Source organism: Clupea harengus, chromosome 15 (genome assembly GCF_900700415.2).
Source record: "Clupea harengus chromosome 15, Ch_v2.0.2, whole genome shotgun sequence".
Taxonomy (NCBI): domain Eukaryota; kingdom Metazoa; phylum Chordata; class Actinopteri; order Clupeiformes; family Clupeidae; genus Clupea; species Clupea harengus.
In genome coordinates this window covers 26,880,892-26,894,821 of record NC_045166.1, presented here as the reverse complement: position 1 = coordinate 26,894,821, position 13,930 = coordinate 26,880,892, and the positions used below count along the sequence as shown (strand labels likewise).

Below are 13,930 nucleotides of genomic sequence, written 5' to 3'. Positions count from 1 at the left end.
CAGCCGGTGGGAAACCGGAGACCATAAACCAATAATATCTATGGTGGAGCGCTGAGAAGAGACTATAAACCAATAATATCTATGGTGGAGCGCTGAGAAGAGTGTTTGTAGATATAAGAGATGAAAACATGGATACGTGAGATCATGCTGACACCAGGATCCTCCTGAATTATTAAAGTGAATCTCTCTCTTAAGCGTCTTTGTTTAAGAGCTATTTATAGCCCTGGAGCCGTGGTTACGGTTAGGGTTAGGTGGTTATATGGTTCCCATTCAAACATGAGATATCTGATCCAGTCCATGATGGCTACGAGATAGAACTACTCTGCTGCCGCAGCTCTTCTTCTACCCTTTACAGTCTAGCTTAAGGAGACTCAGATCGGACACTTCTACCCTTTATAGTCTAGCTTAAGGAGACTCAGATCGGACACTTCTAGCCTTTACAGTCTAGCTTAAGGAGACTCAGATCGGACACTTCTACCCTTTACAGTCTAGTCAGGAGACTCAGATCGGACACTTCTACCCTTTACAGTCTAGCTTAAGGAGACTCAGATCGGACACTTCTACCCTTTATAGTCTAGCTTAAGGAGACTCAGATCGGACACTTCTACCCTTTACAGTCTAGCTTAAGGAGACTCAGATCGGACACTTCTACCCTTTACAGTCTAGTCAGGAGACTCAGATCGGACACTTCTACCCTACACTTCTACCCTTTAGATAGGGGAGTGTTACCTGCAGACTGGAGGAGTAGGTTTAGAGAGGGGAGCGTTACCTGCAGACTGGAGGAGTAGGTTTAGATAGGGGAGCGTTACCTGCAGACCCTCTGAAGGAGTAAGTTTAGAGAGGGGAGCGTTACCTGTAGACCCTCTGGAGGAGTAGGTTTAGAGAGGGGAGCGTTACCTGTAGAGGAGTACCTCTGGAGGAGTAGGTTTAGAGAGGGGAGCATTACCTGCAGACCCTCTGGAGGAGTAGGTTTAGAGAGGGGAGCGTTACCTGTAGAGGAGTACCTCTGGAGGAGTAGGTTTAGAGAGGGGAGCGTTACCTGTAGAGGAGTACCTCTGGAGGAGTAGGTTTAGAGAGGGGAGCGTTACCTGCAGACCCTCTGGAGGAGTAGGTTTAGAGAGGGGAGCGTTACCTGTAGAGGAGTACCTCTGGAGGAGTAGGTTTAGAGAGGGGAGCGTTACCTGCAGACCCTCTGGAGGAGTAGGTTTAGAGAGGGGAGCGTTACCTGTAGAGGAGTACCTCTGGAGGAGTAGGTTTAGAGAGGGGAGCGTTACCTGCAGACCCTCTGGAGGAGTAGGTTTAGATAGGGGAGCGTTACCTGCAGACCCTCTGGAGGAGTAGGTTTAGATAGGGGAGCGTTACCTGTAGACCCTCTGGAGGAGATGCCCAGAGCACATGGTGGAAATATGCCTAAAAGGTAGGTGGGGGATGCCTGTTAGGGGCCTGTGGGGGATGCCTGTTAGGGGCCGGTGGGGGATGCCTGTTAGGGGCCGGTGGGGGATGCCTGTTAGGGGCCTGTGGGGGATGCCTGTTAGGGGCCTGTCATTTGACATAGTGCTTGTATGGAGTGGACTGGGCAATGGAGTTATATGTTGAAGAAAAGAAAGCGATGGAAGGAATACTGTCTTAGATGAGAGGAACAGATAGCTGGAAGCTTCTGTGATGGCAGAGATGGATAGTGTCAACTTTACACATAAAAGCCTCTGACATCTACCCATTCATCATACACCGATGGCAGAGGCTACTGTCTAAGCAGTTGGGGATTCAGTGTCTTGCTCATGGACACTTCGACACTTGGTGAGGAGGAGTCGGGTTTGATCTAGCAACCGTCCGACTGCTGAACGACTCCTCTACCTCCTGAACCACTAGACCCATGTTGCCTGGTAGCTGACTGTGTGTTCCTCTCAGTGGTTTGAATAGTGTGTGTAGATTCATCTGAGTGGTTTGAATAGTGTTTGTAGATTAATCTCAGTGGTTTGAATAGTGTGTGTAGATTAATCTCAGTGATTTGAATAGTGTTTGTAGATTAATCTCAGTGGTTTGAATAGTGTGTGTAGATTCATCTGAGTGGTTTGAATAGTGTGTGGAGATTCATCTGAGTGATTTGAATAGTGTGTGTAGATTAATCTCAGTGGTTTGAATAGTGTGTGTAGATTCATCTGAGTGGTTTGAATAGTGTGTGGAGACTCTCTTTGAGGCTGCCTGGACTGTGGAGGCTGGCAGCCGGCTTTATGAATGTCATGTAGCGGTTCTTTGTGGACTCCATTGTTTTGAAATTGTCTGACGGTTGAATGTCATCTGAAGGTTATGTGGAAGTTATCTGAATGTCATCTGAAGGTTATGTGGAGGTTGACTGTCCGTTCCGCCAGTGTTTGTATATCGTCTGAAGGTTGTGCATAGGTCATCTTGAGGTCATGAGGTTGACGCCACTGTTTGTATATATCGTCTGAAGGTTGAATGTTATCTGAAGGTCATCTGAATGTTATCTGAAGGTTATGTGGAGGTTATCTGAAGGTTATGTGGAGGTTATCTGAAGGTTATCTGAAGGTCATCTGAAGGTTATGTGGAGGTTATCTGAAGGTCATCTGAAGGTTATGTGGAGGTCATCTGAATGTTATGTGGAGGTTATCTGAAGGTTATGTGGAGGTTATCTGAAGGTCATCTGAAGGTTATGTGGAGGTTGACTGCCTGTCCCCCTCTGGTGTTTGTGTCCACAGGCAGATGGAGATGCAGCAGCAGCAGATGCAAGCGCACATGGAGAGGGAGCGACGAGCATCCAACTCAGGTAGCAGCTCCACCCACCCACCCCAGCTCCACCCACCCACCCCAGCACTCACACCACCCACCCCAGCACTCACACCACCCACCCACCCCAGCACTCACACACCCACCCAGCACTCACACCACCCACCCCAGCACTCACACCACCCACCCACCCCAGCACTCACACCACCACCTCAGCACTCACACCCCACCCACCCAAGCACATCACAACACCCACCCCAGCACTCACACCACCCACCCCAGCACTCACACACCACCCCAGCACTCACACCACCCACCCCACCCCAGCACTCACACCACCCACCCCAGCACTCACACCACCCACCCCAGCACTCACACCACCCACCCACCCCAGCACTCACAACACCCCACCCACCCACCCCAGCACTCACAACACCCACCCACCCACCCAGCACTCACACCACCCACCACACCCAGCACTCACAACACCCACCCACCCCAGCACTCACAACACCCACCCACCCCAGCACTCACAAACCCACCCACCCCAGCACTCACCCACCCCAGCACTCACACCACCCACCCAGCACTCACACCACCCACCCCAGCACTCACAACACCCACCCACCCCAGCACTCACCCACCCACCCCAGCACTCACAACACCCACCCACCCCAGCACTCACAACACCACCCACCCCAGCACTCACCACCCAGCACTCACACCACCCACCCCAGCACTCACACCACCCACCCCAGCACTCACACCACCCACCCCAGCACTCACACCACCCACCCCAGCACTCAACAACCACCCACCCCAGCACTCACACCACCCACCCCAGCACTCACACCACCCACCCACCCACCCCAGCACTCACACCACCCCACCCACCCACCCCAGCACTCACACCACCCACCCACCCACCCCAGCACTCACAACACCCACCCACCCACCCCAGCACTCACACCACCCACCCACCCCAGCAACTCACACCAACCCACCCCAGCACTCACACCACCCACCCACCCCAGCACTCACACCCACCCACCCCAGCACTCACACCACCCACCCACCCACCCCAGCACTCACACCACCCACCCACCCAGCACTCACACCACCACCCACCCCAGCACACACACCACCCACCCCAGCACTCACACCACCCACCCACCCCAGCACTCACACCACCCACCCCAGCACTCACAACACCCACCCCAGCACACACACACCACCCACCCAGCACTCCACACCACCCACCCACCCCAGCACTCACACCAACCCACCCACCCCAGCACTCACAACACCCACCCACCCCAGCACTCACAACAACCACCCACCCACCCCAGCACTCACACCACCCACCACCCAGCACTCACACCACCCACCCCCACACCACACCACCCACCCACCCCAGCACTCAACCCACCCACCCACCCCAGCACTCACACCACCCACCCCAGCACTCACACCCACCACCCACCCCCAGCAACACCACACCACCCACCCACCCCAGCACTCACACGCGCACACACACATCTCACCTTGTACACACACACACACACACACCCCAGCACACACACACCCACCACCCCAACACACACACACACCACCCACCACCAGCACTCACACCACCACCCAGCAACCTCACACCCACCCCAGCACTCACACCACCCACCCAGCACTCACAACACCCACCCCAGCACTCACACACACCACCCCACCCAGCACTCACACCACCCCCACCCACCCCAGCACTCACACCACCCACCCCAGCACTCACACCCACCCACCCACCCCAGCACTCACACCACCCACCCAGCACTCACACCCACCCCAGCACTCACACCACCCACCCCAGCACTCACACCACCCACCCCAGCACTCCACACCACCCACCCACCCACCCCAGCACTCACACCCACCCACCCCAGCAACTCACACCCACCCACCCCAGCACTCACACCACCACCCACCCCAGCACTCACAGCACCCACCCACCCACCCCAGCACTCACACCACCCACCCACCCAGCACTCACACCACCACCCACCCACTCCAGCACTCACACCACCCACCCCAGCACTCACACCACCCACCCCAGCACTCACACCACCCACCCCAGCACTCACACCACCCACCCCAGCACTCACACCCACCCACCCACCCCAAGCACTCACACCACCCACCCAGCACTCACACCACCCACCACCCACCCCAGCACTCAACACCACCCCACCCCAGCCAACACACCACCCACCCACCCCAGCACTCACACCACCCACCCCAGCACCTCACACCACCCACCCCAGCACTTCACACCACCCACCCACCCCAGCACTCACACCACCCACCCACCCAGCACTCACACACACCCCCACCCACCCCAGCACTCACACCACCCACCCACCCCAGCACTCCACACCACCCACCCACCCAGCACTCACACCACCCACCACCCCAGCACTCACACCACCACCCCAGCACTCACACACACCCACCCACCCCAGCACTCACACCACCCACCCACCCCAGCACTCACACCACCCAGCCAGCACTCACACCACCACCCACCCCAGCACTCACACCACCCACCCCAGCACTCACACCACCCACCCAGCACTCACACCACCACCCACCCCAGCACTCACACCACCACCCACCCCAGCACTCACAACCACCCACCCCGGGCACTCACACACTAACACACCCACCCCACACTCACACCACCCACCCCACACACTCCACCACCCACCCCACCACCACACACTCCACACCACCCACCCCAGCACACACATCACCCACCCAGCACTCACACCACCCACCCCAGCACTCACAACACCCACCCCAGCATTCACACCACCCACCCCACCCAGCACTCACACCACCCACCCACCCACCCCAGCACTCACACCACCCACCCCAGCACTCACACCACCCACCCAGCACTCACACCACCCACCCCAGCACTCACACCACCCACCCCAGCACTCACACCACCCACCCACCCACCCCAGCACTCACAACACCCACCCACCCCAGCATTCACACCACCCACCCCAGCACTCACACCACCCACCCCAGCACTCACACCACCCACCCCAGCACTCACACCACCACCCCAGCACTCACACCACCCACCCCAGCACTCACACCACCACCCACCCCAGCACTCACACCACCCACCCACCCCAGCACTCACACCACCCACCCCGGCACTCACACACTCACACCACCCACCCCACACACTCACACACCCACCCCACACACTCACACCACCCACCCCAGCACACACATCACCCACCCCCAGCACTCACACCCACCCACCCCAGCACTCACAACACCCACCCCAGCATTCACACCACCCACCCACCCCAGCACTCACACCACCCACCCACCCACCCCAGCACTCACACCACCCACCCCAGCACTCACACCACCCACCCCAGCACTCACACCACCCACCCCAGCACTCACATCACCCACCCCAGCACTCACACCACCCACCCACCCACCCCAGCACTCACAACACCCACCCACCCAGCATTCACACCACCCACCCCAGCACTCACACCACCCACCCCAGCACTCACACCACCCACCCCAGCACTCACACCACCCACCCCAGCACTCACATCACCCACCCACCCCAGCACTCACACCACCCACCCCAGCACTCACACCACCCACCCACCCCAGCACTCACAACACCCACCCCAGCACTCACACCACCCACCCCACCCAGCACTCACAACACCCACCCACCCCAGCACTCACACCACCCACCCACCCCAGCACTCACACCACCCACCCCAGCACTCACACCACCCACCCACCCACCCCAGCACTCACACCACCCACCCCAGCACTCACAACACCCACCCACCCCAGCACTCACACCACCCACCCCAGCACTCACAACACCCACCCGCCCCAGCACTCACACCACCCACCCCAGCACTCACACCACCCACCCCAGCACTCACAACACCCACCCCAGCACTCACAACACCCACCCCAGCACTCACACCACCCACCCACCCCAGCACTCACAACACCCACCCCAGCACACACACCACCCACCCCAGCACTCACACCACCACCCCAGCACTCACAACACCCACCCACTCCAGCACTCACACCACCCACCCCAGCACTCACAACACCCACCCACCCCAGCACTCACACCACCCACCCCAGCACTCACAACACCCACCCACCCCAGCACTCACAACACCCACCCACCCCAGCACTCACAACACCCACCCCAGCACTCACACCACCCAACTCAGGTAGCAGCGATCCCCACGTGACACAGAGCAGAGCAGAGCAGAGCACAGTGATCCCCACGTGACACAGAACTCACGCAGGGAGATTACTGCAACTGTTGGAAAAGACGAGACATTTGCATTTAGGCTGAGGTCACACGTGACATCTTTTAGGCTGAGGTCACACGTGACATCTTTTAGGCTGAGGTCACACGTGACATCATTTAGGCTGAGGTCACACGTGACATCATTTAGGCTGAGGTCACACGTGACATCTTTTAGGCTGAGGTCACACGTGACATCTTTTAAGCTGAGGTCACACGTGACATCATTTAGGCTGAGGTCACACGTGACATCATTTAGGCTGTTCCATAATGCAGTTGAGAGCATCTTTTGTTACCATAACAACTGTCACTGTAATACACCACTGTCCCCCAGTAGGGGGCGCCACTGTCACTGTTATCTTGTCTGTCTTTTCCTTTCTCTCTGCCTCTCTCTCTCTTTTTCCCCATCCGCCTCTTTGGCCTACCTCCTACCTTCTCTCTCTTCTCTCTCACTCTCCCTCCCTCCCTCTCTCTCTCTCTCTCTCTCTCCCTCTCTCTCTCTCTGTTAATCCATCTCTCCCTCCTCCCTGCAGGTTCCCCATTTTCAGGACACCCTGCCGTGCTCTCAGTGGCGCCCCCTGCTGGGATGCCTCCCCCCATGCAGCCTATGTGTCTGGGGGGGCCCTGTCCGCCGCCCCCGCCCCCTCCGGGCCCCCCGCCCCCCTCGGCTGGGGCGCCCCCACCCCCGCCTCCTCTACCCATGGGTGACGCGTCCGCGCCCACCGGGCTGGCGGCCATGATCGCCGGAGCCAAGCTGCGCCGAGTCCAGAGGGTGAGTCTCTCAGGGCAGGAGAGGGCCTGCAGCTAGTGGAGGACTTAGGGCCACATCAGGGCCACATCAGGGCCACATCAGAGCCACATCAGGGCCACATCAGGGCCAGATCAGAGCCAGAACTGGCCCACATCAGGGCCACATCAGAGCCAGAACTGGCCCACATCAGAGCCACATCAGGGCCACATCAGAACCACATCAGGGCCACATCAGAGCCACATCAGGGCCAGAACTGGCCCACATCAGAGCCACATCAGAGCCAGAACTGGCCCACATCAGAGCCACATCAGGGCCACATCAGAACCACATCAGGGCCAGAACTGGCCCACATCAGAGCCACATCAGGGCCTGATCTGTTTCAGACTGACAGACTCTCTTATTTGTGAAAGACTGGGTGGTAACGTGCCTGAAGATTAGTCCGTAGATTATTATACAACAGTAAGAGATGGTGAGACCTGTAGGTGGAAACACACTGCTATGTGCATATGATAGGCATATGATAGGCATATGATTGGAGACATAGAAGCAGAATGCAGTCTCTGTAATTGGGAGCTTTGAATCAATACTTTAGTGATTCTAAGGTTTGAGGGTATTTCAGATCAGTAGTCTAAAGGGGAAGCGGCTGACTCTTGTGCCATTCTGTACCCACAGCCTGAGCCTGAAAATTCTGCTGCCAAAAATGATGCCAATCGACAGAGTGGCAGTGGCGGAGGTCTAATGGAGGAAATGAACGCCCTGCTGGCGCGAAGGTAAGAGCGCTCGTCAGTCCTCCGGAACAGCCAGAGAGAACCCTCTGAGTGATTCTGATCTAGAACTTAATATTGGTTCTTAGAATGCCAGAGCAAGGAGTTCCTCTAGCCAACAACACAGGTGAGGTGATGTGAGGACAAATAGATAACCTTGAACCTGTTCTGTCCGACAGCCATCGAGAGTCTGAACCTCGGGGAGATGACGGTGCTCTGTAATCCTATCCCATAGTTGCCACTTATATCACCACGGAAACAATTGTCATGGCAATGGCTGTAAATTGATATGTGGGTAGAATGATGCGTTTAAATAATAGATCAATAAAAGCAGAACTTGTGATTCTCTTCCTCCAGACGGAAAGCGTGTGAAACGCCAGAGAGGAAAGATGAGGACGGCCAAAATGTGAGTGAAGGACACAGAAAAGACCTCCCCCCTCTCCTCTCCCTTTCCCTCTCTCTCCCTCTCTCTCTCCTCTCCCTCTCCCTCTCTCTCTCCTCTCCCTCTCCCTCTCCCTCTCTCTTCTCTCTCTCTCCTCTCCCTCTCCCTCTCCCTCTCTCTCCCTCTCTCCTCTCCCTCTATCTCTCCCTCTCCCTCTCTCTCCCTCTCTCCTCTCCCTCTATCTCTCTCTCTCTCCTCTCCCTCTCCCTCTCTCTCCCTCTCTCCTCTCCCTCTATCTCTCCCTCTCCCTCTCTCTCCCTCTATCTCTCTCTCTCTCCTCTCCCTCTCCCTCTCTCTCCCTCTCTCCTCTCCCTCTATCTCTCTCTCTCTCTCTCCCTCTCTCTCTTTCTCTCTCTCTCTCTCCCTATCCCTATAGCACACAGAGCTTCACATGTGTGTCTGACGTGTAACTGTGGTTGTTGTTGTTTGTTGTGTTTGCAGGACGACCCCAACTCCCCCTCCCCTATGGCCCGGGGCCAGAATGCCACAGGTGTGTTTGACATTCAATGCTTCTGTTACACACACACACACACACACACACACACACACACACACACACACACACACACACACTCACACACACACACACACACTCACACACACACACACACACACACACACTCACACACACACACTCACACACAGGTGTGTTTGACATTCAACTCAAGCTTTCTGTTAGCCATTGTGCCTTTTGCTCTCATTAGTCACATCACTGTGCATAGTGATAGTTGCATTCATCCAAAGTGTTTGGCACGTACATACATACTGTACATCGGTTGTATACATATATCAGCATCAATAAATAAACATCAATGTTAATATTGATATATCAGCATCAATAAATAAACATCAATGTTAATATTGATATATCAGCATCAATAAATAAACATCAATGTAAATATTGCTAGATACTTATAGATATGTGTTTGGCACATACATACGTACATACATACGTGCATCCATCAGTAAATCACTGGAGGTTAGGTGAAAGTGAACGGTAAGTGAGTTTGACAGGTCCGAGGGGGGTGAAGGTGTGCCACAATCAACTCAGTCACCACACAGTATAATTAACCTCAACAGTATACTTAATGATTCAGACTCAGTCACCACACAGTATACCTAACCTCAACAGTATACTTAATGATTCAGACTCAGTAGCAATATCACCAGAAAACAGTCCACTCACACTACCTGCACTACAATAGCCATCAAGATCTCATGTGGTTGTGTGTGTGTGTGTGTGTGTGTGTGTGTCGTTCAGTAGGTTAATATCTCCCCTCTCTCCTGTGTGCAGACAGTGTGAAGAAGCCGTGTGTGTGTGTGTGTGTGTTGTGAGTGTGTGTGTGTGTGTGTGTGTCTGTGTCTGTGTGTGTGTTGTGTCGTTCAGTTGGTTAATATCTCCCCTCTCTCCTGTGTGCAGACGGCGTGAAGAAGCCATGGGACAGGGCCAACTCTGCTGAGCGCTCGTCGCTAGTATCAAAGTAAGACATCAGGGCCGGATCAGGGCCAGAGCTGGGCCGAAACCATTACAGAATCAGCCTCTGTCCTCCTTTAAAAAGGTTTTGTTTGGTTTGGTTTAAACCTGGAGGAAATAAGATTTTTACAATGGAGATACTATCCTTTAAAAAGTGCTTAGGACTCTGGGTTCAAATTCTGATACTTCCTTTCCTCTGATATAATGGTAGACATAACTAATTGTGTTATTTATGGAATGACATTAAACACAACATAATGGATATGGTTCAGTCTGCTTCGCTGAAGTGTAGTAACCTGAAATGACCAGACGGGGGTGCTGTAGAGCTATGTGATTTCTGTGATCTAGTCATTTGAATGGTCCTTCTCATGTCACCAGGGTTCGGCCTGTGGGAAGCACCAGTGACACAGACGCCTTAGACCTGGACAGAATGAAACAGGTACGGTCCACAAACAACACTACATGAACGGCACACATCGTGCTGCACAGATACAACATGCTCCTGAATAGCGTGTTAGCCTATGACCAGAGTAACACCGTGAAGCTTACCATGAATAGCGTATTAGCTTATGACCAGAGTAACACCGTCATGCTAACCATGCCCTCAACGCCTCTAACTTTCTCCAACAGGAGATATTGGAAGAAGTTGTCCGTGAGCTGCACAAGGTGAAGGACGAGATCATTGATGGTATGTTTCACCTCTGCATGTACAAAGTCCATATTTTCTGAAAACATATACACTTAATAAACAAACTGTCCAAAGAAATTGGCCGCAGCAGTGCACATAAGAGCCTTGGGGTGTTTTGATTTTGGGGTGTTTTGATGGTGGCATCCCAGAGGGAAGGATGCAGATGGGGTTGGGCTCACCTTGGAGGCGTCAGATTCACCTCCCTCAGATTCACCTCAGTCAGATTCACCTCAGTCAGATTCCTTCATGACTGACTGGATAGCCATCATGACACATGACCTTAACACATGGCCAGTCTTTATCCTCTCCATATAGTGGTGTGTGCCATGAGCTTAACACATGGCCAGTCTTTATCCTCTCCATATAGTGGTGTGTGCCATGAGCTTAACACATGGCCAGTCTTTATCCTCTCCATATAGTGGTGTGTGCCATGACCTTAACACATGGCCAGTCTTAATCCTCTCCATATAGTGGTGTGTGCCATGAGCTTAACACATGGTCAGTCTTTATCGTTCTGCTCAATATAGTGATGTGTGCCATGACCTTAACACATGGCCAGTCTTAATCCTCTCCATATAGTGGTGTGTGCCATGAGCTTAACACATGGCCAGTCTTTATCCTCTCCATATAGTGGTGTGTGCCATGAGCTTAACACATGGCCAGTCTTTATCCTCTCCATATAGTGGTGTGTGCCATGACCTTAACACATGCCAGTCTTAATCCTCTCCATATAGTGGTGTGTGCCATGACCTTAACACATGGCCAGTCTTTATCCTCTCCATATAGTGGTGTGTGCCATGGCCAGTCTTTATCCTCTCCATATAGTGGTGTGTGCCATGAGCTTAACACATGGTCAGTCTTTATCGTTCCGCTCAATATAGTGGTGTGTGCCATGACCTTAACACATGGCCAGTCTTTATCCCTCCTCTCCATATTCAGAATCAGAATCAGAAACGTTTTTATTGCCAAGTAGGTTAGATAGATAGATAGATAGATAGATGGATACTTTATTAATCCCGAAGGAAATTTAGGTTTACACCTACCAGGAATTTTCTATGGTACATTGGTGCAAACAATAAACTTACACAATAAACAATAAACATATTAAGTACTTTTACAAACATAGGACAAACAATATATAAAATGTATTAAAAAATGTACAGAATATGGGAAAAATGAAAGAGAACATATTGTGGTGTGTGCCATTGGTTAGTGCTGTGGTAATGACACAAGGATGATGGGAAACTTGTTGTGACATATCTCAGAGTGTACATGTAGTCCTGTTTGACATGTAGTCCTATTCAGAGTGTACATGTAGTCCTATTCAGAGTGTACATGTAGTCCTATTCAGAGTGTACATGTAGTACATGCATGTCATGCGTAAGTCAGCAATGCCTATACACTATACTCTCTCTCTCACCTGCAGCCATTAGACACGAACTGAGTCGAATCAGCACGACATAATCCCCTGGACCAACGTGACCCACCTGTCTGAGACCCACCCTACCCCAACCCCACCCCCCCATACCAGGACCTGCTGTAGCCCTGAAGAGGAAGGGATCGTCACCGTGGCAACCGTCTGGGCTGTCTGTCAATCACAGCGGCTGTTCTAAAAAAGAATCATGGTACCATTCCTTCCTCTGACACGACAGAAACATCCTTTGGTAGCCACCGGTGTGAAACAGTGCAGAAGACTGCAGGACACTTGCACTGATTTCTCTTAGTCTTTTTTGTTTTCATTTTTCAAACTAATTGATCTGTAAAGACTGTCTTTTCAACATGTCTTTAGGGATGTAACTAAATTTGAACATCTTGTTTTTATTATTTTATTGTCTTTTTGTTTGTATTATCATTATTATTATTATTATTATTATTATTGTTATTATTAGTTTATGTATTGGTGTATATGTACGTAGTGGTAGATTTAGTGCTGACAAAAATAATATAATTATATTAATAATATTAATGATAAAAATAATAATAATAATACCGTTGCACATCATTTAATGTTAGCCTTTTATATTTTATATTTGGTCTCATTTTCCTCTGATTGTGTGTTCCTCAGAATACAGTTCCAAGCACATTCTGATTCCGTTCTCATTACCTTGAGCGTGAGATTTTTAAAAAAGTTTTTTATCCTTTTGCCAACACAGATGTGTGTGGGAATCACTGGCGGATCATTTTTAAACACAAGTTTGAACCCGATATTAAAAGATGGAACATGAAGTGTTGCTCTTTGAATATTGCAATCTTATGGACGAAAAAAAAAAGACAAAAAATCAGTTCCCCGGAGTATTTGTGATCATGTTGTTAATAAAAACAAATGTTTATTGGCTGCAAGGATATGTATTGTTCGTTTATTTCCCCTTTTTGACCAAGTGCTTCCTGGTTTTAAAAACAAAAAAAGTTACACAAAATGAATTCAAATAAAGCTGTGAACATCTGAAGTGGTCTGGGCTCATTTCTGGGTTTGTCATCGTCATCTGTGTTGCTCCACAACCTCCAACAGGACTGTAGCGGTACGTTTAACCACTTTTAAGATTAGCTTAAATGGGATAGATAGATAGATAAAAATGGAAATATAAATGATAGGGAAAATAAAAGTCTTGGCTGTGAAATGGACTGGTGTGTGTGTGTGTGTGTGTGTGTGTGTGTCTGTGTCAAAGACGGGCTGTTTTTTGCTGCTTTAAATTG

The 13,930-nt window shown here is 52.1% G+C and overlaps 1 protein-coding gene across 1 annotated transcript in view; it reads left to right on the top strand.

Moving 5' to 3' along the window:
- LOC105902107 (ena/VASP-like protein) overlaps positions 1-12,755 on the top strand; it is a 75,633-nt gene extending 62,878 nt beyond the window's left edge. Inside the window, exons 5-13 of the mRNA XM_031581604.1 lie at positions 2,718-2,785; positions 7,651-7,889; positions 8,541-8,638; positions 8,990-9,038; positions 9,516-9,564; positions 10,495-10,555; positions 10,927-10,987; positions 11,179-11,236; positions 12,663-12,755. Of these exons, the coding sequence (XP_031437464.1) occupies positions 2,718-2,785; positions 7,651-7,889; positions 8,541-8,638; positions 8,990-9,038; positions 9,516-9,564; positions 10,495-10,555; positions 10,927-10,987; positions 11,179-11,236; positions 12,663-12,700 (721 nt within the window). The 3' untranslated portion in view covers positions 12,701-12,755. The remainder of the gene's footprint in view (positions 1-2,717; positions 2,786-7,650; positions 7,890-8,540; positions 8,639-8,989; positions 9,039-9,515; positions 9,565-10,494; positions 10,556-10,926; positions 10,988-11,178; positions 11,237-12,662) is intronic.
- The last annotated feature ends 1,175 nt before the right edge of the window (positions 12,756-13,930 follow it).